The 20,565-nt window shown below is 43.4% G+C and overlaps 1 protein-coding gene across 1 annotated transcript in view; it reads right to left on the reverse strand.

Moving 5' to 3' along the window:
• Pde1c (phosphodiesterase 1C) overlaps window positions 1-7,655 on the reverse strand; it is a 514,105-nt gene extending 506,450 nt beyond the window's left edge. Inside the window, exon 1 of the mRNA XM_075955073.1 lies at window positions 7,382-7,655. Within this exon, the coding sequence (XP_075811188.1) occupies window positions 7,382-7,655 (274 nt within the window). The remainder of the gene's footprint in view (window positions 1-7,381) is intronic.
• Between the last annotated feature and the right edge of the window lie 12,910 nt (window positions 7,656-20,565).

A 20,565-nucleotide genomic window follows, 5' to 3' on the forward strand; every position in this document is an offset into this window, starting at 1 on the left:
AACTTTGATCCAGTGTCCCTAGGTTGAGAACCGCTGCTCTGTGACCCCTCCTGGCTGCCTTGCTGTGCTTACTGCTTGGTTCCCACTGAGGAGTCTTCATGTAATAACTATATGAACTGACGACCATGCTGGTGGCATGTGCCAAGCACCTATATATAACTCATTTTGGTGAGTTCCAAACATTTCCCAAATAAAGACTCCGGGCAGTTGTTCCAGAGAACCAAGGAGTATCAAAGCCTCCATAATTCCAGACAAGTCTGCAGAATTCCTTTCTCTGGAAACACACTGTGAAGAAGAATTAGTAATGACACTCCTGAATGCCCAACGAGCTGCAAGTGGTCTAGGAAAGTAAGTAATGAGTAATGAACAAAAAGTTTACTTAAATCCCCTGTATGAAAGGAGAAAATATACCTGTCTTAGCTTATTTTCTGTTGCTGTGATAAAAACACGGTTCAAAAGCAACTTGGAGAGGAAAAGGTTTATTTCAGTTTACAGTTTCTAGTCCATCATGAAGAGAAGTCAGGGCAGGAACTCAAGGCAGCAATCTGATGGCAGGAAGTGAAGCAGGGACCATGATGGAGTGCTACTTACTTGTTCCTTACGGCTTGCTCAGCCTGCTTTCTTTTATAACCCAAGACTACCTGGCCAGGAATGGTACCACCCACAGTGAGTTGGGCCCTCCCACATTAATCATTAATCAAGAAAATACCCCAACAGGAGAGATGCCTCCATCCCCACCAATCAATACCTGATTCAGGTGGGAGAGGAGCTGGCCCTTAGGATAGAAGAGCTGGAGAGCTGCCCTTCCCTGCCTGTTACCAGCTGCGAAACTCAGAACAGCAGGCCCTGCACCTTGCCTGGGCAGCACAACAGAGCAATTCTGTTGGTGAAAGGGTGGGTGAGCGAGCCCCAAAGTTAAGAGCATGGGAGAGCTGTCCCCATTACTCATCTGTCATGTGGTGGGGGAGAAATGCCCTCTGCCCCATCAATCAATGCCTGAGGCTAGTGGGAGAGCTGGCCCTGAAGTCCTAGGAGCAGGAGAACTCGCCCTACCCCTCATTTGCTGCCCCCTCCGGAGAGTGGTCCTGAAGCCACACCTGGGCAGCACAGTAGAGCAGGCCCTGAAGGGAGAGCCGAGCTGAGGACACAGCCCCACCCCTTGCTTATCTGGCAAAGAGTGAACTCACCAAGACAATGCAGGAGAGCTCACCCTGGTGGTGAGCAAAAGGGAGAGCTGGCGGGCTGAACAACCCTGCAAGCGACTACCCAGGCCCAGAAGCAGGGTTATGAGTCCAGCCCACCCCAATAACCACCCCGTGTGAAGGGACTGGTCCTGCAGACCCAAAGCTGCAGAATTTCCACAACACAGATTAGCAACAGGATAACCGAGTGGAGTTCCAGTGAGGGCCCAGCATCCTTCGTGTAGCAGAAAGCAGAGGCCTCAAACCAGACCAATGACTCTTTGCAATGAACGCTTACAAGTAAAGATAGACAAAAGGGTTTACTGCGTGACTCACTGTGTCACACTACAGCTTCCATGACAAGAATTTTTTCCCTTTTTTTTCCTTTCATTTTTCTTTTTTCCCTTAAATTTTATCTGGAGGAAGGGGTCGCAAGGGCAGAGGATGGAGACACGGGGATGGGAAATAAATGGGATCAAGGTGCATGATGTGAGAGACACAAAGAGCAAATAAAAAGAAAGTTTAAGAAATAAAAGAAAATACCCCCACAGGTTTGCCTACAGGCCCCTGATGGAGACTTTTTCTCAACTGAAGTTTTTCTTTCAGGATAATTGTAGCTTGTGTCAAATTGACAAAAATAACCAGGATAACAGTCATCTGTTCCTTATATTCAGGAAATTATGACGGTAAGATGATAAGGAAACAGCTCAGTGTCTCTTACACAATTAGTACAGTACAGATCACAAGCATTCCTTCCCCCAAGTTGTTCACCCAAAAAGAACAAATGCATCTCTTGTGGCCAGGGCTAAGAAACTTGGTACCCTCTGTTCTAGGCTGAGTCTGACTCTGGAAGAAATGGCTAGTAGCTACCAGTGGAGAGAATCATGAAAAATGGTGCAGAGACTTCTCGACTGTGATAGGACTCTGATTCAGGGACTGAGCACCCACGGGGGAGGAAGAAAGCTGGGAAGGCCGCCCCTGGAGGTCCAGGAGCCTACCATCTGCTTTTCACATGTCCTTGTCCTTACCGGGCCTCATCAGTGTCACCTGTCGCTGGCCTAAACCTTAGAAGTTTGCTCCTGTCTGTTTAAATTAACTGAGAACAGGGACGCACTTCAAGAGATGCCCCGAGTGTTGATGATGACAGCCCTTGGATGCAGCCACCTACCCAGCCACCCACCACTTCAAGTGACGAGCGTCCTGTTCTATTTTCACATTAGTCAGTCTTCCTAATTCAGCTGAAAATTACCAAAAAAAAATTAATCCCAGGATAAAAGCTTGACTGGTGAAGGTTCATAATTACTCTGACATATTAGAAAATGGCACGAGAGTGGTTGCTAAGGGGCTGGGGAGGTAAAGGAATGAGAGCAACTTCCCTGATTCCAGAGCATCTACGCAGCTCTCAGAGCGAGGATTCACGCTGTTAACACCACAGCCCTGGCTAACACTGCCCTTCAGGTCATCTCCACCACTGGTTTTCAAAGTGTGACCATCTGAGTATCAGCAATAAAATGTCTGTCTGGGAGCTTGTCAGACATGCAGATTCTCGGGCTGCTCATCTTACAAACAAGAAATCCGAGAGTGACCCAGCGATGTTGTTATCAAGTGATTGTAATACACACGTAGGAGGGGATAGAATCACCTGAGAGCTGATTCACATACTAGTACCCCAGTCCTGTTCCATAACCACCAGCCTGAAATTCTGGAATTGTCTTTCCAGGTGAGAGCCACAGATCCCAATGCCTGAGAGAACCTAGACAGAAGCACACAGCAGTAATTTCCTCAGGTATCACAAAAGATACAGACGGAAGCCAGGGAGCAATCAAAATCTCTACAACACAATGCTTCAAGACTGCAACTTGAAAAATACTGGTTCTCTCTCTCTCCTCTCTCTCTCTCCTCTCTCTCTCTCTCTCTCTCTCTCTCTCTCTCTCTCTCTCTCTCTCTCTGTGTGTGTGTGTGTGTCTGTCTGTTCATCTGTGGGTGTCTGTGTGTGGGTGTCTGTTTGTGGTTTGTGTGTGTGTGTGGTGGTCTCTCTCTCTCTCAATCTCTCTTTTTCTGTGTGTGTGTGTGTGTGTGTGAGAGAGAGAGAGAGAGAGAGAGAGAGAGAGAGAGAGAGAGAGAGATCATTGAATGCACACATTTTTACGTAAGCACGCATGCATACAATCACAGCATAACTTTGGATGCTTTCCTCTATTATCCTCTGCCTATTGCCTGGACACAAGACCATGGGTATTTTGTCTTTGGGGGGTCTTTTGTCAAACAGAAAGTTCAACTTTTCAGCTAGGCTAGTTGGCCAAAGAACTCTTCCTCACATGTCTCTACCCTAATACTGAGGTTAGAGGTATATGTAGCCACGCCCAGCTTATGACTACTGGGGATTCAAACTCAGGTCCTAATGCTTGCAAACAAAGATACTCTAACCCACTGAGCCATCACCCAACCCTTTGGTTGTACTTATTCAATACGTCGAGAGCTTAGTTACGGGATGTAACTTAGTGGTAGAGCACTTGTCAGACATGTGCAAGGCCCTTTGTTCCATGCCAGGAAGGAGCCGAGGGAAGGATGGGGGAAGACATGGAAGAAAGAAAGATTTAGCACTTACAACCCATGCAAATGTTGAAGCAACACGACCAAATATTGATGAATGGAAATAATAAACATGTTAAAGACCTCCAATGGGAATACACAGATTATTAATCTTAATAAAATGAATTTCACCAATAGTATCAAAATGCCTACTCATCCAGAGAAGTTTCTAATAAAAGCTAGGAGCTCCTGATAATCAGCCATAAGGACCTGAGCACTTCAGATATCTGAGGGAAGCTTTTTATTTTCTTTTGTTAGTTGTTTATTCCGAGACAAATTTTCATTGAAAATGGATTGTGCTTTGACCCCAAAACAAATAGATCAAACACCCACGTTTGGTACTTAGCAGGCAAAAGCAATGCTCTACAAGCATGAGACACTGAGTTCAAATCCCCAGAGCCCATGTGCAAAGTTAGACATGGTTGTGCCTTCCTGTAACCCCAACAATGGAGGAGGCCAAAGCAGTTGTATACCAACTGCTCATTGGCAGCCAGCCTAGCTCAAACTGTGAACTTCTGCTTTAGCCAGAGACCCCTCTTCCAGGTAATGTGAAGAGCAATGGAAGAAGACACCAGACTTCCTGCTTTGCCCTCTTCATAGACAAGCATGGGTACACATATCAGCTATAAGTAATAAATACTGAAGCACTATGTTTACTATATGCCAGGTCCCCATTTGAACTTTGACAACTTATCTTGTTGAATCTTTACCATAAAATGAGAAAGGAGTAGGAGACCATCACTATACTAAATGAAACAAGTCTCAGAGGCTCAGCTGCCCCTGCATCCCAAGTTTAACCCTCCCCTAAGGTCCATGGCTTTTAATTACCACTTCAGTAATTCCCACGGTGACCCTTTCTCCCTTAATGTTCTGACATTCTTCTGCCCACACTTTCCACTTGCTCCAAAGCTCTCACCATTGTTTTCCTTCCTCACAACTAAGACAAAACTTTCCAAACATGCCACTAAGCAGGAAACTACAGGAGTCGTAAGTGGGAGCTAAACACACAGAATCTAAGACATCAGCACAGAGAAATGAATATATTCCCTAGGGACTTCCCGAGACTCGATTCTTGCTCTAAGTTTGCTAGCTACATGTCTAGTTAGCCGGCTCTCCTTACCATCTTCTTCTGTAAAATGGCGATGCAAATCATCACGTGGCACATTAGCACTTATCAGTGTGTCTCACACACATAAGTCCTTAGGATTCAGCATACCAAGCTAATGTACTCCTGGAGTTCACAAATTCTATATACTTTGCCCAAATATTATAAATTTCTAATGAAATCTAATGCAATTCCACCAAAGGGCAATCTAACAGTATGGAGGCAAATGCACCACATCCTTACAGAGGTAAGGTTCACAGCCTAGTTATGTAAACCAACTGCACTTCAAAGATATGTCTGTCCTCTTCCTCCTCCTTCTCCTCTTCCTTGTCCTCCTCTTTCTATTTCTCCTTCTCCTCTTCTTCTTTTATTATATTTTTTAGGAAGGTTCTCACTATGTTGCCCTTTCAGCATGGAACTTGCTACATTGCTGTGTAGACAAGGGTGGCCTCAAATTCACAGAAATCTGCCTGTGTCTGCCTCTGCCTCCTATGAGCTAGAATTAAAGGCATATGCCACTAGGCTTGGTGGCACATGCCTATAATCCCAGTACTTGGGAGATTGAGGCAGGAAGATCTCTGTGAGTTCCAGGATAGCTTGGGCTACATAGTGAGACCCTGGCTCAGGAGAGGGGGGGGGACAAGACATGTCTGGCCCATACCTTTCTTTGAAAAATAGAAATCTATTAACTTTGCTTTTGCTTAAGAATCTTAAGTGACCTGAAACTCAAAAGACCATTTCAAATGGGCATATTCTTCATGAAATAAAAATGCAAGAATTGGAAAAACTATTCTTAAGCAATAAAAAGTTAAAGATACTAATGGGCTCTAGAACATAAATGAATTCAATGCAAATTCCTAAAAATTTGCTTTATGGCATTATAATATGCAAGTTAATCACAGCACCCAAACAATCCAGCAAAAGTATAAGAAAAAACACAGTAATTTCTATTCATGGATACATATGTTTGTGATTCAAGTGATACCTCTAAAAGCTAGTATTAAAGAGTTCCCCAAAGGAAACCCAAACTTCGTCTTATGTAAATAAGGCACAAACCGGGGCACAGTGTATAAAAGCTAAATATGTGTTCACATGTTAGAAAATAGCTCTAAATACCTTTATAATGTCTCACTTTTGCACAATGTTTATACTTTTCAGGCCATTTTTACCCCCCAATACTTCCTTAAGTTTCACAGCATAGGAGACAATGCAGACAGGTCTGTACTCATTTCAAAACAACATCCTATAACCTTGGGGAATAAATACCTGTCCTGGGATGCTAATCTTGGCAGACCCCAAGTGTCCTGTCTCCTAATCTACTTTTATTTCCATGCGAACACTAAACTACATCCTGCAGGTGGAGAAAACATCCATAAATACATTCACAATGATAAATCCTCCCTTCAGGACAATGTGTATGTATCCTCTTTCCGTGAAAAGATTGCTTGGAAAAGATTAAAGCTAATGTGGCCAATGACGATATTTTATAAGAAAATGCTTAAGAACATAAGCATGGATGTATCCTTAGCTCTCAGTGGTTTGGAATGTAAACCAGGCTCCTCTCCCTTAGCCTCGTCTTTGTTAACAGAACCAATACTGCACACTTAATCTACTGAATCCCTGAAAACTTGCAAGCAACATCAGTGAGTATTCAAAACAAAAGAGCAAGCACATGAATTTAGCACCACTTTGGGAGTTGCTGTTTTTACTGATCAACTAAGGAATTTTACTCCTGTTATACAAATAAAAGACCTGGTCTGGTTCAATAGATCCTATCTTGAACTAAAAAGTTCAAAGTAGGCTTCCTTTTGCTTTCCGCTGAAAGGTAGATTTAGTGCCTGTATAATACTGAATATTTGCATAGCATTCTACCATTGACAAAGTTCTATTTGCAGTAAATTACAACAAACTGGTGAAATGACCATGATGTCATCTCAATATCACAGATAAATAAACTGTTGCTTAGAAGATGTCTAACTCAAAATCACAAAAAATAGCCACGGGCAGAAACTTAGATTCACATCCGAGTCCAGACTTTTGTGTGAGCATTTTACTTCTCACTCACTGCCTATCCAAAAAAAGTCCTCCCCACCCATACACTGGTATCCTTCACACCTGAAACTCAGTCTTAGACCAGCAGAAATTTCCTGGTTACTTCCTGATTCCCCTGTAGAAGGCGACAGTAAGGAATGCTTAACTCTTCTTTTGTCCTGTGGCAAGAAAGACTTATCCCCAAGGTGCTGATGCAGATGCAAAGCTAAGAAAGGAGGTCCTTAGGGTGTTACTGTCTTCCCCTCTGCGTTTAAACCCCTATGAAAGAATGGACAGTCCTGAAATAACCCTTTCTAAACCAGAAATAAATTTTGACTTGGAAAAGAAATCATGGGCAAGAAGATAAGAAAAGTGAGACAATGTTGGAAGATAGAACCCGTTATTGTCCCCGAAGGCAAAAGCTGGTTCACACTGGCCGGGTCTCCAGGAAGGAGCTATCCGGGAAACTCACCGGCTGAGCAGGAGGACTGAGACATAGTCGGCAAACTCTTCAGCACCGGGGACAGCTCCGCAACCTCCAACTTCTGGGGAGCTTCTGGGCTGGGCCTGGCTGCCGGCCGCTCCCAAGCTGCCGGAGGTCCGGACGAGTCTTGGAACCGGAGTCCCAGCCTCTGGGTTTTGGAGTCTTTGCGAGCAGAGAGCGGCACTTCGGGCTGCAGTGGCGATGATCTCGGCTGCACAACGGTGTTGCGGGACCGCGCCAAAGCAGAGGAGACAGAGCCCATCCCAGCGGGCCAGGCAGAGATCCTCGGGGATCCGCACCCCTTGACTGCCAAAGGTTGGCTCCCTTTCCACCCCGAGGCGCCCCTGGCGGACTGCGTCTCCTCTGACAGCCACGCGTTGGCAACTGTGCAGGGTGCAGGGGGGGCTAAGCTCCCAGTCCAGGTGGACTCGGAGTGATCTGCTTGGTGTCTGCGCCTGTCTGATAGTCCAGAGTAAATATGAACACGTGAGGATGGAAGAGAGTTGATACAGAGATGTCCTGAAGCATTCCTGAAGGATAGGGCGTGGCAGTAAGAGAGGGGTTCTTTTTCCTCCACTCTACAATTGGTTCACCTGGGGCCAAATGTATGGCACATCCTTCCTCTCAGGTATAATCCCCAGAGAGGATGGAGCCTTTAACGAAGGCGGAGAAGTCAGTATTGTTTTCCTATGACTTCCTCCCATTTATTCTTGATCGTTCCATGCACATACACAATGAAATATGATCCCATTTTTCTCCTCCAACTTCTCCCAGATCCCATATTACGCCCTTCATGCTCCCACCCAATTTCGCATCTTTTATTTTTTAATAACCCAGTAAGTTCAGTTAGTGTTGCCCACATGTGCATGGGTGTGGGGCTAACCACTGGAGCATGAGAATCTCACCAATGACCTCTTAAAGCTAATGCCATGTCTCTGAGCTGTGATTCATTGATAAATGACCGTTCGGCGCTGTCCCTAAAACTAGCTTGTCAGCCAAGCTTTCCTGTGTGTTTTTCTGTGCCCTTCAGACACTGCCCCCTTTGCGGCCTCCCAGACCTCCCTTCTTTCCAGAGGGTGAACCCAGGAAAAAGAGTGGAAGTGGAGAAAAGGTCGTCTTAGTTCTGTTCTTGAGAGCCAGCAGGAAGGCATCAATCCTCAGCACTCCCAAGGCATCACACCAGAGTAGCCTGGGTACTCTTAATAGCCTGCTCTGCTGGCTGGGGTGAGGCCACTGACTCCACCCTGCTCTGCCAGCAGGGAGAAATAGTGATGCCTAATGTGGGAGTGAAAAGGGGAACCTGGGACGATGCTTCAGCTAAAAGATGCTGAATGAAATGAAATGAAACCTAGTGCCATTGTCCTTGGCTTCTCATCAGCCTTCATTGTCCGCCATGTTCAGAGAGTCCAGTTTCATCCCATGCTTATTCAGTCCCAGTCCCACTGGCCTTGGTGAGCTCCCCACTGTCTCAGTGGGTGGACGCACCCCTCGCGGTCCTGACTCCCTTGCTCATGTTCTCCCTCATTTGAACCTTGGGAGCTCAGTCCAGTGCTCCAATGTGGGTCTCTGTCTCTATCTCCATCTATCGCCAGATGAAGGTTCTAAGGTGATGGCCAAAAGACACTTAAGGTCATGCTCAAACTCCTTAGCGATCAGGGAAGAGCTGAGAGTTCTATGTCTTGATCCACAGGCAACAGGAAGTGGACTGTGACACAGGGCATAGTTTGAGCATAGGAGGCCTCAAAGCCCACCCCATAGTGATATACTTCTCCAACAAGGCCATACCTACTCCAAGGCCACACCCACTCCAACAAGTCCATACCTCTTAAAGTGCCACTCTTTGGGGGTGATTTTCTTTCAAATCACCACATAGGTTATTTGGGTTTTTTGGCTTTTTTCTTTTTGTTTTGTTTTTTGTTTGTTTGTTTTTACAGGGGCTTACAATTAAGTGATCCCTTTGAGTTTAGGAAGAACTTTGGACTATTAAACAGTAATAAAACTGTGAAAGACTATAGCTACTTATACCATTGTACTGGATGCATTTTGTATTACGATTTGGCTACAAGCCCATGTGGGCCAGGGAGTGGAATGTGGTGTTTTTAATGAAGAATGTGCCCTTGCAATCTTGGGCATTAGAATATTGATGAGGTTTAGGTGGTACAGCCTTGTTGAAGGCAGTATATCACTAGAAGTAAGCTTTGAAATTTGAAAAGCCTTGCCTAGTTCTAATTTGTCCTCTCTGTTTAGTGCTTACAGCTCAAGATGTGAGCATCTCAGCATCCGGTTCCTGCTGCCATGTCTGCCACTTGCTGCCTTGTTTCTCTGCGATAAGCATTATCTCTCTAAAACTGTAAGCCAGAATAAACTCTTTTCTGAGTTTCCTTGGTCATGGTGTTTTATTGCAGCAACAGAAAAGTAACAAACATACCTCGTCCCCTCTCAAATGCTTTAGCATGTCACAAACTCCATTCACATACCTGTCTAGATCATTCAGGTCTGCCACACCTTATCTACTTCATAAAGATCATGTCTCATAATGGGACTCAACAATGACACTAAAGCTTCATACCAGTTTTGAGATTCTTGCTGAATAATTTTTTTTAACTCTCCTGTGACTATAGTTCTATCTAACTCAGTGAACTGAGAACCAAAACTGTTTCTCTGATTCCCTGTTCCCTCAGTAATATCTGTTCTTTCTCTACTGTCTTCTGCTCCTGGATGTTTATGATGACCTCATACAGTGGATTTAAGTGTTCTTGATGGCACTTCTAAGCAAATTCATGAGGCACTGATTTTCCTCCTAGTGTCTTGGTTTGCACAGCTTATATCTTAAAGAGGGGTGTGTTATTACGTTGCTGATTTTTTCCTGCCTCTACAAACCAGATTGATTCCGCACACGCCCACATCCTATAACCATATGGGTGACAGGCTCTTCCATTGCTTATTTAAAAGTCTTCCACAATTTGAAACACTCCTCCATTGCTGATGGAAGGGCAAACTTGTACAGCTACTATGGCGATTCCTCAGGAAGATAGCAATCAATCTACCTCAGGATCTAGCTGTACCACTATTGGGCACATACTCAAAGAATACTTCATCCTACTACAGAGACAACTGCTCAGCCATGTTCACTGGTGCTCTATTCATAATATCTAGAAATTGGAAACAACCTAGATATTCCTCAACAAAAGAATGGATAAAGAAAATGTATTAATTTATATAACAGAGTATTACTCAGCCATTTTATTTATTTATTTATTTACTGGTCTTATTTTTTCGAGATAGGGTTTCTCTGTAGCTTTGGAGCCTGTCCTGGAACTAGCTCTTGTAGACCAGGCTGACCTTGAACTCACAGAGATCCATTTGCCTCTGCCTCCCAAGTGCTGGGATTAAAGGCATGTGCCACCACCATCCAGCATCACCCACTTTAAAAAAAGAAAGAGAGAGAGAGAGAGAGATGATGATGATGATGATGATGATGATGATGATGATGATGATGATGATGATGAAATTTACAGGTAAATAGATGGAACTAGAAAAAAAAATCTTGAGTAAGGTAACCCAGACCAAGAAAGACAAATGTAACATGTATTCACTTACAAGTGGACACTAGCTTTTAAGTAAATGATAACTAAGCCACAATCCATAGAACCACAGAGGTTAGGTATACATATAGAATAGTAGATTTGGGGAAAATAAATAATGTTTGGATGGAGCTCCTCCTCACCTCCAACACCACCACTACAAACCCTGTCCAGTCTCAGAAAGCCCTCAAAACAGTGGCTCCTCCCCCAGAGAAGCTCAAGACCACACCTACAGGGTATGTAATGGGCATCTTACAGAAAGGCCATGTGGTTTTTCCTGTTCCTCCACCCTGTCTTCTCTCTGGGGGGCTGGAAGACCATCTGGGGATGGAAGGATTGAGCAGGGAAAGAAGAGGTGAACAGGGAGGGAATATGAGAGCAAAGCTAAAATTAAGAGTCATTGTAGGGATGATGCGGAAATACAGTAGAAGTTTCCTAAAATAAACACATATATGAAAGTACAGGAAATTGCCAAATGATGAGAGAAGCAGAGCCCAACTAGCCGTCTCTTGTCTGCAAATGAAGCTTTCAAGACCAGGAACTGAATTTCATCTGACTGAGATGCTGGCCAAAGGGGTCCCATGGGGACCCCCAAGTAACCCAGGCTGTTGCTCTCCACAAGCTGATAACAAGGCCCTTTACTAAAGACGATACCTACACAACTCACTGAACATGGAGAAGCTGGGCTGGTGCCTACATAGAGTTATCACCCTACATGCTAGGGTCTTCGCTAGAGGAAGATACTCTGCAAACTACCAAAGGAGAAACGTCAACAAGCCCTTTGACTTATAATGATGTCCTGCCTGCAAGATGTATTAGGGCAATGGTGGCACAAAGTTTTGGGAATAACCAAACAATATCTGATTTGACTTAAGGCCCACTTTATGAGATGGAACCTGCTTGAGTGACCGAGGACCTGAGACTAGATAGCCCAGAGACCTAGGGGAAAACCAAATGCTACTGTTCTAAAACTAAAAATAGCAATAAAATGACTGCTAATAACATTCAGCAATACTCATAAATCAGTCGTCATCAGAGAATCTTCTTCTTGGGGCAGATGAGAACAAATACAGAGACCCACAGCCAGACACTAGACAGAGAGTTAGAGACTTTGGAACATTCAGCCTTAAACGGGATGCCTCCATCAAATCCCTCTCCTTAGGGGTCAGGGAATCCCAGAAAAGAAGAAGCAGAAAGAGAGTAATAGACAGAGGGGATGGAGGGAACCAACAGAACAACACCCTCTAAATCAACATAATCCACACACACATGAACTCCCAGAGACTGAGGCAGCTTGCACAGGACCTGCAGGCTTCTGCACCAGATGGGGTCCTAAAGCTAAAAGTAGATGTAGACACATACCCCATCCCTAACCCAGAAGCAATCTCAAATTCATAACCATGTGCAAATGAAAATTTAGTTTCTTCCCAAGGACTCTCCCTGAGGAAACTAACTACTCTTAAGGGCAGGCTGCATGCTTATCAATAGAGGGCCTTCCGAAAACAAACTCAATGGTATCTTTAGAGGTTCCCTGTCTCATAATGCTATGATGGGACTTTTCTTTTTTTCAATTGTATTTTATTTATCTTTATTTCATTTTACATATATTTGTTCTTCTCTCTTTTTACCCTACAGGCCCTTTGTGTATATATTATGACTTCCAGCTTAGTGTTTTTCAGGTATTCCTGAGTGTGTGGATAGTTGGGTCTCTGTGTCTTATGCCTTCTCTTGAGCTCTTTTCCTTCTGTGTGTTTGTTTCAGTTCCTATGTGCTCGTTTTATTTTATATTATTATATTATATTATTATATTGTTATTCCTTAGATGCTTGTTTGTTTTCTAATAAGGTACAGAAAGGAGGTGAATCTGAATGGGAAGGGAGGAGAGGAGGAAGTAGGAACAGAGGGAAGGGAAACCATACTCAGAATATATTATGTGAGAAAAAAATCTATTTTTCAATAAAATGAAGAAACATAAAGTCTTCCCCGATTCAAGCAGTTAAGGCGCTGAGTATGCCCTGATTACCACAGCGTCTTGTACTGGACCATAAAGGCTGCAACCTCACTTAGGATTGCTTCTTTTCTATTAAAGGTTGGACTCGAGTGCCATTGTCTATCATCTCTACCATGCTCCCTTCCACCTCATTCTCCTAAGCCTCCCATGGGTTCCAAGTGCTGCTCAGCACTTGTACACTCTTTTCTGTTTCTCCAAGCCATAAGGACAAGAAATCCAAGACAGTCATCTCATCCTCTGCTTTTTCTAACTCAACTGCTAAAGGAGAATAATACAGAGAATGGTGGCCACACTATGCTTCTTCTTCTAATTCCTACTTCCACACAAACAAAGTCTGCGGACCTCCCATTCCAGCCTCAGATGCATTTCTTGCCACATACACCACTGGCCAGGCAATCTCTGCAACAGCTTGTCAATACTTTTGATTATACATGGTAATCTCAGAAACTGAAGGTTTTGCTCTAACCCTTTAACTGATCTCAGAGCATCTCTATAATCACACAGTAGATCCCAATTATCAGGCAACCATGTTGTCCCATGACACACTAAGGAAGACTGCTGGCCTATGACTGCCTCTCTCTCCACACCCCATCTCCTGATGGCTCAACCCTAGTTACACATTTCACTACCCGTAGCAAGAACCAGGCAAACACTGCTGCAGGGAAAAGGCAGGCTGCCACACACCACAGAGAAAGGACAGCTGTTTTGCAATCCCCTCTATCTTCATGCTGTTCAGATTCTGTTGAACACCTTGCCACCCATATCAAGGATCACGCAATCACTACTTTCTAATTTTTCCTTAGTGCTGTCAAATTTCTGTTCAGGTGCCAAATGTTGTGGGACAGATTTTTCAATGCATGCACATTCTCTCTCTCTGTCTCTCTGTCTCTCTGTATCTCCCCCTGACATATACAGAGAGAGAGAGAGACAGAGAGAGAGAGAGATTGAGAGAGACTGATCCTATGACAGACCAAAATAATGATTGCACTGAAGTCCAACTTGGTGAACCAAAGCCATTTCATTGGGATAACAATAAAAATATGGGTGAAGGATTAGTTATATGAGTGTGGATGACTCAGAAAAGCAGCTATACATCCATAAATTACACCCACTCAGGGGAAACTTCAATCTTAGAACTCTCTAGACAGCTTGAAGGCAGCTCACAAAGTGTGAGAAGACTGCTTTCAATAGCTTAGCTTCTTAACGTCTAACCCCCCAGAAGCTTTGCATTCTTCTATAAAGCTAGGAGAAGCTTTCAAGAATCTCCAGTTTTGGGCTGAAGAGATGGCTCAGAGGTTAAGAGCATTGCCTGCTCTTCCAAAGGTCCTGAGTTCAATTCCCAGCAACCACATGGTGGCTCACAACCATCTGTAATGGGATCTGGTGCCCTCTTCTGGCCTGCAGGCATAGACACAGACAGAATATTGTATACATAATAAATAAATAAATATTTTTTTTAAAAAAAAGAATCTCCAGTTTTCTGTTTTCCAAAACATGTGACCTTTAGTTATCTCCCAAGTGTAGGGAGAAAGAGCTTTCAGTTCCAGAAAGTTATGATCCACAGTGATGGGTACAACATGGCAGCAGGAGTCAGACATGGTTCTGGAGCAGCATCTGACAGCTCACATCTCAATCCACCAAAAGAAAACAGAGAACGAACTCTAATGGTCCAAATCTTTAAGTTCTCAAAATCTGCCCCCAGTGACATAGTTCTTCCAAGAAAGTCACACGTTCTAAGCCTACCCAGGCAATGCCACCAACCAGAGACCAAGTATTCAGATGTGGGACACCAACAGTATGTGGGACACTTTCATTCCAACCACCACAGTTACAAAATGGAAATCCTGGTGCCAGATGTCAGGTACCTCTGGATAAGTTTCTTTGTCAAGGAGGCTCTAGAGATCCCTAAAATTATAAAGGCTATTGCGAAAGTCCTCAGCAAAGTTACCTAACAGTGAACGTTTTAGGTCACAATACCAATCCACCAGGCAAGGTTTGCCCACTAGTGCAATAGTGGTATGAGTGTTACGAGAGTATCCAGCTGCTTTCTGATTGGCTCTGAGGTCTGCTCCACAAGAGGTAACTCACTCCTGGTACTGTAAACCTGGCCAAATTCCATGGCTCGGGAGGTCACAGCCCCTAGGCGAGAACCTAGTACCGCTGTTTTACTAAATGAACACATCAAATTGCATTCTAAATATTTATCGTTGTCCCCATAGATCTGAACCACTCTCGGCCTTGGTCAGAGAAGTTATTGTAGTGGACAGAGTTTAGCACAGAAATACAAAGCTATGTAAGTGCTGAAAATAATCAACTTCTGAGTGTTCAGCACCAAATAGGGCATCTGTATCAGCTCCTGCCCCCAAGGTTCAGAGAACACCATGGAAGAGGAGTCAGGAAGAATGTAGAACTGTGGAATGGGGATAAGGACCATGAAATGCTTTCTTGCAGGAATGGGATGGCCATTGTATTCACTCTGGGTTCATTAGCTTCATAGCAGCTGTGGCTACCTTCATAAAAATGCACAAGATTGAGCCTATCAACATTCTAGCATGAATGGGGAAAGGGCTTATGAGGTCTCACCTCTAACTGAGGACCCAACGACTTCACTGGTAAGATGCCAGTGCTCTAGCAAATAATCCCACCAACATGCTCGTGAAGAAATGAACTGAGTAAATCTCACACACACATACACAAACACACATGACATAAAAACAGAAAGAGAATTTGTTGGGAAGAAATAGTCCAAGGGAATGGCAGTGGGATGGGAACAGAAAACGAGGGGTTGAGTATGTTTAAAATAAATTACAAATTCATATGAAATTGTCTAATAATAAATTTGTAAAACAATAAAAAACAAAAAGAGATAAATACCATATACTCCTGTTATACCTTGCCTGGGTACTCCCAGGGAAATCCAAGTCAGCACACCACAGAGATATCTGCGCACCCATGTTTATGGCCAAGGAACTGGTACTGTCCCAGACATCCATCCTCAGGTGAGTGGATGGAGAATGTGGTGCATATACACAATAGAATTTTATTCCACCGTAATGAAGAATGAAATTGTGATATTTTCAGGGAAGTGGGTGGAACTGGAGATCATTATGCTTAAGTAAAATAAACCAGGCCCAGAAAAAGAAATATCACATTTTCTTTTCTATGACAATCAAAACTCTATGTGTGTATGTACATGCATACACACACATAAATTTTTATATATAACATAAAGGCAGAAGGGAGCATACTTAAGAAGGAAAACTAACCAGTGAGGAAGAGACAAATAGGAACAAGTTCCTGGGCCAGGTGTAGTAGCACAAACTTTTTTTTTTCCAGGCCTGAGTATGTCTTCTTTTTTATATTTTCTGCCTCCTCCCAGCCTCCCATCCCCCCCCCCCTTCCTCCCACTGTATATGGACAGCTGGAGCTTTGTTGGAAAGCTGTCAGGGAAAGCACTAGCTGTAGATGATTTCATTCTTCTGGCCTAGAGCCTCTCCTCCCAATGCATGTGACTTCTTCCATCAAGGGTAGAGAGCATTTCCTCCAGCTCAGCAGAGTTCTGCACTGAGAAAGACTGTAAAGATCTGACTCACCTGCCAACATCCCACCAGAACCTGAAAGTCATCAATACGGAACAATTTTTTTTGGGGGGGATACTGACGGTTTTATAAGTGACAGTGTTGAACTTTACCTGAGCTCTGTGCTGCTGGAAAACGATGGAGCTTAATACGACCCCACTATTCTTAGTCAATTTGGGCTGTTCTGAAACAAGAAACACTATAGACTTGGTAGTTTATATAATGCTTGTCCCTCGTGATTCAGAGGCTGAGAGTCTAAAACTAGGAGGTCAGCATAGTTGGGGGTTGGGGTAAGGACCTTCCTCCTCAAATGTCTTCACATAACCTTTAGACAGCGTTATCTTCTCTTTTTGTGAAAGCAATAATTGCATTATGGGGATTCCAGCTTCACAGCCTAATCTAACCCTGGTTAGCTCTCAAGGATCCTGCTTCTAAATATCATTACACCGGGGATTACAGTTTAACATTAATTTGGGAGTTACACAGACAGCATTCTATCCAGGTGTATTCTACAAAAGCACTTACTGTGGGAAATAATACCGTCCCCTTGTGATTTAAAGAAGATTCATCATGAATGTCACCTTAGCTCTTTGTTTACCTATGACAAGGCTAGACATAGACACTCTCCTGTCCCATTCTTTAATCACAAATGACTTGATGAATATTTCGGCAACATTAACCTGTGGAGAGTTCAGGGGTTGTAAATACAAAGACAAACTATCTTGGCTTTCTTTAGTCCCCTTCATAGCTGCTTATTGGCCACCTCTGGGTCCGATCGAATAGCCTTGTGGCTCTCAGAAAATTCCACTTGGAATATATCAACAGGGTATGGTCTTCCAACAGCCCAAAAGTTAAAATGCCATAAGATAATACCTGAGACCCACAGCAGAGACGTCCCTGCTTTGCTATTACACACCTACCTGATGTTCCTACCAATGGATTTGAAAACGGCCTTGAGTTATGACTTTCTTTCAATCTGTATCTGAAACTGTCATTGCATTGGAACATGGAATTTAAGGTGACATGAATCCATGTTCCTAGGCTATGGCCACTCATATTTAGCTCCAAAATAAACTCTCATTCCTTTTGAGGTGATAGCTGTGTTTTTACATTAACAGGCTCAATACAAGCAATAGTTCCGAAAGGAGGTTGGGGAAACTGGAGCTGGCCACCATGCTAGCGACAGCAGAACTCAAAACTGAGCCCAGATCTGGATCCAGGATGTCTACACAATCACAGTTAGCACTTCCCCCACATCTCTGTCTTGTCAGTGTCTTCTGCTGAGGTAGCATAGATAATTCCTAGGGCATTTCTGAGGACTCCAGAAAGGACCTAACCCAAGTAATGAATTCTTTTGAGTCATGTCAAATGTTAAGACAGGTTGTGCCCTGCCCAAAGTTACTCCATATTGTATAAAGCAGTGTTCTTTTCCAATTGCCTTGCCCTGAGTGACTTCATTTTAAAAGCAATATCTGACTCTATTTTAAGGATGAAGGACAATACTGCACCTGGGTTGACAAATAATCAGTCTAGCACCAATCACATGGCACAAACTGATAAATGACCCATTTCCTTTAAGTTTTCAGGGTGAATTGGGTCTGTAAGCACATGAATATACAAAAATAATGTCAGGAAAACCAGCATACTGTCTTATCAGACATACCAGACTAAGGAAAGTCTGCAACTCCCTCCCCTGTAGACACTCAATACTGTAACTGTCACAGCCCACAATAACAGGTCACCTAGTCAACCCACATGTGTCAGAGGACCATCAAACAAAGCACTCAGGATCGTCGCAATGGCTTCACCTCAACTCAGCCCCAACTGGTGATGCAGCCCACTCCAGTTGCCATCTGTCCATCCACCTGTTGACTTGCCATCCATCCATCTGCTCAGACCCACTCCTGTCTTTTACATCACCTCACTCTACCAGCTGAACGCTGACCCTATGTCGGATTCTACCACCTAGGGCAGCAGTAGCTTCTCCATGTTTCCTGCAACTCGGCTGGTGAATTATTTCACTCCCGGGGAAACTACTTTACACTTCTATCCATTTCCCAGCCCTGGCTTCTTGGATCTTTTGGAAACTCCTTTCTTCATTAACTTTTTATTAAGAATGACCCTAAGTCATTCTTAACCTACATATAGACATAGATAAATCCACCACATAATGTGTGATGTGCAGTCTGAAAGCTTTGAATAAAAGAAGCTTCGAATGCCTCCCCACCAGGACTGTTGAGAAGAACAGGAATGTCTGCTCAATGACTGCCAAAGAAACCACTAGACTTTGTGTATGTATTGTCATTCAATACCTTCTGACATTGGAGAGTGACTCAAATGTTTCATCTGTGTTTCTCACACAACTTGCTGACTACATCAAACACAAGAGCAAAGAAGCAGCCTCCAGTGGCATCCTGAAGCATTGATTAGCCACCAATGTCTCTTTATGGTTAGCCAAGTGCAGAACTAGAGGTAGATCCCACCCAGTGAGAAATATGTGGGAAAAATTATAGTGCTGGGAGTGGGAGAGTCAGTGCAGACCGTGGCCAACACAAGGAGACACATACAGAACATAACCCCAGGGGAGAAGGGGATTTGCACCAAGGGACATTACTGTGAGTGTCTAATATGCTACAAAAATAAACATTGCAAGTGTTGCTCTTGAAAATAATGACACATAGGATGTTTTTCTGCTAGATGTTCCATTGTTTAATTTGTCTTTATGGTATTCTTGTGAAATAGAAGGGTTAAGGTTAAATGTATTATTCCTTCTCGTTTTTCATTCTAAAAAAAAAAGACTAAAATAGATTGGGCAGGGTTAAGTGGTGAATTCTAGAGTTCTGAGCTAACCAGTGTCTGACAATTAAAAAAAATATTATCTTCAAGTGAAATACACACATACATATACACCAAAATAAATGGATTGGGGAGCTGTATACATTAATTCTCCATGCAGTATGGGACATCTGATAAATCTCTAACAAAAAAATAAAATCGGCATTTACAACCCATAACTAATGCCTCGATTCACCATTTTTTTTAAAAAAAAACATTATTTTCTTTTTATTACCTTTTTATTAAAGAAAATATATTGAAGTCATATAAATCCATGGGAAACAAATTTGATAAACCACCAAAAAGCATAAACAATCAAAGTTAACTGTCAGCAGTGCTAGGTTTTAGATGCAGGGTGGGTTCTCAAGAGGACTGAGATGGATTGTTGGGAACTATGAGTTCATTAAAGAGAAATTAACAAGATGGACAGACGGACGGGCAGCAGAACAGCAAGGAGCGTTCCCTCACCAGCACCACAGACACACTACATGGTGGACTCTGAAGAGAATCAAAGCCCTCACGGCAGAAGGGGAGTCTGATATACTTTCTGGGGATTGGGGACATATTTCTCAGCACAAGCCAGCAGCCTGGCTCTCTGATTCCCAGGCAGGAGGCAAAGAATTGTGTGGGGAGTGGGATGTGTCTGCACCTGATGCCTCAACATCAATACCCTCTGCTGCTAATGCTCTTCCCAGGTGAGAGACCCCGTCTGTGGTGTCAGCATTGGCTAGAGGACAGATGCTAAAAGGCAGTTTCATCCTCTCAGAGAGAAAGAGCGCATGCAGCTGCCGCATGCTGGAGGAGTGCCCCACCCACTTAGGGACCTTCACTGGGTAAAGCAGAGACCGAATGAGACAGAGAGTGACCAGGGAAACATATCAACCAATTATAATGCATTAATTTTATTTCGATTTCCATTCAAGGAAATTACAAGGAAACATTAATGCAGCAATTAATGTTTTATTTTCCCAATTAATTGGGAGAATATAAAAATTAAATAGATATTTGGTAATATTAGGGAAATATTAGGAATTTTTTTAGATTAAATAGATACTAAATGCATGTTTTTTTTCAAGATAGGGTTTCTCTGTGTACCAGTCTTTGCTGTCTGAGAACTAACTCTCTTTGTAGACTAGGCTGGCCTCAAACTCAGTAAGATCCACC

This window comes from Microtus pennsylvanicus, chromosome 21 (assembly GCF_037038515.1).
Source record: "Microtus pennsylvanicus isolate mMicPen1 chromosome 21, mMicPen1.hap1, whole genome shotgun sequence".
NCBI classification, from domain to species: Eukaryota; Metazoa; Chordata; class Mammalia; order Rodentia; family Cricetidae; genus Microtus; species Microtus pennsylvanicus.